This window comes from Corapipo altera, unplaced genomic scaffold (assembly GCF_003945725.1).
Source record: "Corapipo altera isolate COAL_440 unplaced genomic scaffold, ASM394572v1 61553, whole genome shotgun sequence".
Taxonomy (NCBI): domain Eukaryota; kingdom Metazoa; phylum Chordata; class Aves; order Passeriformes; family Pipridae; genus Corapipo; species Corapipo altera.
Window position 1 is genome coordinate 7,073,821 of NW_020884918.1, and position 3,480 is coordinate 7,077,300.

General features: G+C 46.5%; 1 protein-coding gene across 1 annotated transcript in view; it reads left to right on the plus strand.

Annotated features, from left to right (window-relative positions):
* Window positions 1–3,480, plus strand: part of ME2 (malic enzyme 2) — a 22,715-nt gene that overhangs the window by 13,147 nt on the left and 6,088 nt on the right. Inside the window, exons 5-10 of the mRNA XM_027656061.1 lie at window positions 731–928; window positions 1,448–1,551; window positions 1,885–1,994; window positions 2,092–2,189; window positions 3,186–3,299; window positions 3,394–3,477. Of these exons, the coding sequence (XP_027511862.1) occupies window positions 731–928; window positions 1,448–1,551; window positions 1,885–1,994; window positions 2,092–2,189; window positions 3,186–3,299; window positions 3,394–3,477 (708 nt within the window). The remainder of the gene's footprint in view (window positions 1–730; window positions 929–1,447; window positions 1,552–1,884; window positions 1,995–2,091; window positions 2,190–3,185; window positions 3,300–3,393; window positions 3,478–3,480) is intronic.

The following is a 3,480-nucleotide window of genomic DNA, read 5'->3' on the forward strand; positions in this document are numbered from 1 at the left end:
AATTTTATTTCTAGCTGTTATTTCACCCCATTTTAGGGTTTTTTCAAGATTTATTAGTATTTGATGGAAATGTAAACGTTAAATAATGCATCCTTGGCTCTTTGGCGGTGATGGCAAAATGCAGCCCATGAAGACAATGCATGTCTTTGAAAAGCAGTGTTTTACTCTAAATGTGAGTTTTTTTGGTTTGAGGAGACAGGGATGATGAGAGCTAGACTCGCCAGATTTTTTATTTTGCTTCATAAAGTTGGGGAATCCACCTCTGGGTCTTTTACTTACTGTGTCACTCAGAAGTAGGAAGGGTGATCTTGTCCTCAAGGTGAGGCCCAGATTTTGCCATTAAATTCTGTTATCACCGAGCTGGGTCGGGAGCCACGGGGCGAGGTGAGCTTCACCTTATACTCTACAAACTTAATTGGTGTCTGGATTTACAGTTGGAAATCCTAAACCCGGGCTGCAGGCTGCAGTTCCACACGGCTGTAATCCTTGCCTGGGTCCTGCCACGGGGATTTGAGCAGTGGATGCCAGCAAAGAAAAAGGAGCATAGCAGATTCTAACATGGAGCCTTAAGTAAATCAAGTCATCGCTTTAAGTAAAATATTCCTTGTAGTCTGTTCTTTGTTTGACTGCGCACACACAGCTGAGTTTTTGCCTGGAAAGAACCACAACTGGTGTTGATTTAATCCTTACAAATTTCAGTGATGATGTATAATTTCACCTGCTTTTTTTTTTGTGTGTGGGGTGTTGTTTTTTTTTCTGTCCCCAGGCTGTTGTCGTCACTGACGGAGAAAGAATATTGGGTCTGGGAGACCTAGGAGTGTATGGGATGGGAATTCCAGTAGGAAAACTGTGTTTGTATACAGCCTGTGCAGGAATACATCCAGACAAATGCTTGCCTGTGTGCATCGACGTTGGAACTGATAACACAGTGAGTTGACTGAACTTTGCCTGCCCTGAGTTATCCCCGTGAGAGGTGTTTATTTAAGAGTATTCAGTACTGCAAGAGGATATTTTTATTTGAGCACTTCTGTTTAAGACAAAGCCAGATATTTCACGTAAAGGGTAAGTGATCTGGAATTCACTCCACAGTTACGTATCAGTGACTGAAAAGTGCCGGTTAATTTGCCCCCGAAACGGGGCGTTTGGAGTGCTGGAAATGGGCCCGTGAAATAGGCAGTCAGCTTGGACCTGGGCTTTAAGAAGCTGGAAACGCGAGTCAGATTTATTAGAGCACTTCACTGTTCACTTGAAGTATTGATTTGTTCCATTTTGAGAGCATCCATCACCGTGCTGAAATCACAGGAGGTTGGCAGGGGCTGTATAAATGCAGTGCCTTCGGTGTGAAACGTGCCCCTGTGAACTCTGCAGAGCCCTGTGCCGAGGAAGTGACTCATCCTGCTGCTCTCTCTTTGATTTGTTCCTTTTTTTTTTTTTTTTTTTTTCCCAGACACTCTTAAAAGACCCGTTTTACATGGGCCTGTACCAGAAGAGGGATCGCTCGCAGGTCTACGATGACCTGATTGATGAATTTATGGAAGCCATTACAGACAGGTAGGACAACCAGTTTTCTGCACGGGAAGTGTGGCCAGAACTGCTGGCACAGAAAGACACACTGTCCTTGAAGCAGTCACTCAAGGAATAAGGAGAGGAGCAAGAGAGAACACAAGGCTGTATTTCTGGCCTTGCGGTGATTTTTCTCTGTGACCTAGAACACTCTGCTTTGTAGGTTATTTTGTTAAACAGGCACGGAACTGAAACAGGACTGTTTGTAGAAGTGGAAGGCCCGAGGGCATCCTGTTTCCAGAGATAATTGATTAGGTGAAGGATTTGTTTTAAATGGGCTGTCCTTCTTTCTGAGATAAGAATATTTGCCATGTTCTGTAGGTATGGCCAGAACACGCTTATCCAGTTTGAAGACTTTGGAAACCACAACGCTTTCCGTTTCTTAAGAAAATACAGAGAGAAATACTGCACCTTCAATGACGATATCCAAGGTATACCCTTTGTGTTCCTTAATTCCATGAGCACAGGCCTTTGCCTAAAACCACGTAGATCTGTTCAGCTCACCTTAGATTGGTGCTGCTTCTACAGGGACAGCTTCAGTGGCCTTGGCAGGACTGCTGGCAGCACAGAAGGCCACTGGCAGACCACTTACAGAGCAGAAGGTGCTGTTCCTTGGGGCAGGAGAGGTGAGTTCTCCTGAGGGCTCTGGAGCAACCACAGATTTTAGCTGTGTGTTTTCTCATTCCATAGGACTCATGGAGGGTTTGCATTCTCCGAATTTCATTGCAGGACTTTTCGTATGAGGCCAGCTGAAATAAGTTAGCAGAAGGGGCAACCTTAAAACAGGACTGTGTGAAAGGTGTTTTAGCTTTTGCAAGGGCTCAGGTTTTTCGTTTTCCTGCGTGGACTTGAAAAAAGTATCGGGGTCTTGTGTGTAGTCAGAGGGAAAATTACCATAAAGTTATGACTTACTGAGAACATCTTGTTAGTTTTAATAGCATAGAAGTACACAGTGCTTTTCTCAGCAGGTGAGGTCAGTGCGTGTTTGCAGCAGGCACCAGTCACTGGTGCAGCACTGTCAGGAGAAGCACTGCCTGTCCTTCTTGGTACATCAGCACAATTGCTTCTGTGGTGCTGACAAAATAACTTAATTAGCCGAAGGCCCTGATTGCAGTAATTGGCCAGTGTTGCACTGAGCTCTGCCTTATTTCTCCTGCCAGACCCAGCAGCGTGTGCAGCGGGCCAAGAGAAGGGACGCAGGGGGAAGCAGTGCCAGCCAGCATTTTCTTCCCTCAGCCCTCAGCGTCTCCTTTCTGCCCTCTGCAAGGCCCTTATGTTGGGCAGCAGGAACAGAGGGAAGTCTGGAGTTTTTGGAGCTGGGCACAGAGCACTACTCTGTGGTTTCTTGACGGGAGGGCTGCAGCACTGACTCGGTCTTGCTGCCTGGCTGGGCTGCTTTATTGTGGCTACTGAGCCACAGGAGCACAGCAGGAAAGCTGCGCCTCTGATTTTTTGCTTGAAGATGTGTCACTGTTGTCCCAGGAGTCTGCTCCCATTTTGGCAAGCATTCACTGTGTCTCAGAGCTGAAGGATTCTTGTGGGGATCTTGAACGGGGTGGCGTGTTTGCGATGACAGACCTCTCTTGTGACTGGTTAAAAATCGAAGTCCTTTTATCCACAAGGCTGCCCTGGGAATTGCAAACCTCATTGTTATGGCTATGGTGGAAAGTGGTGTTTCTGCCGAGGAAGCCTACGGAAGGATATGGATGTTTGACAAACACGGTTTGCTGGTCCAGGTAGGGGTGTGCTGTGCCTTGAAATACCACGGTACAGGTGACCGGTGGTCTCCCTGTGTCCTTCTCACAAAAATAACCGATGTTTCACCTAAAGGACCGAGAACAAAAGGTGGATTCCAACCAAGAACCGTTTACACACCGGGCTCCAGAGCAGATACCAAAGACGTTTGTAGAGGCGGTG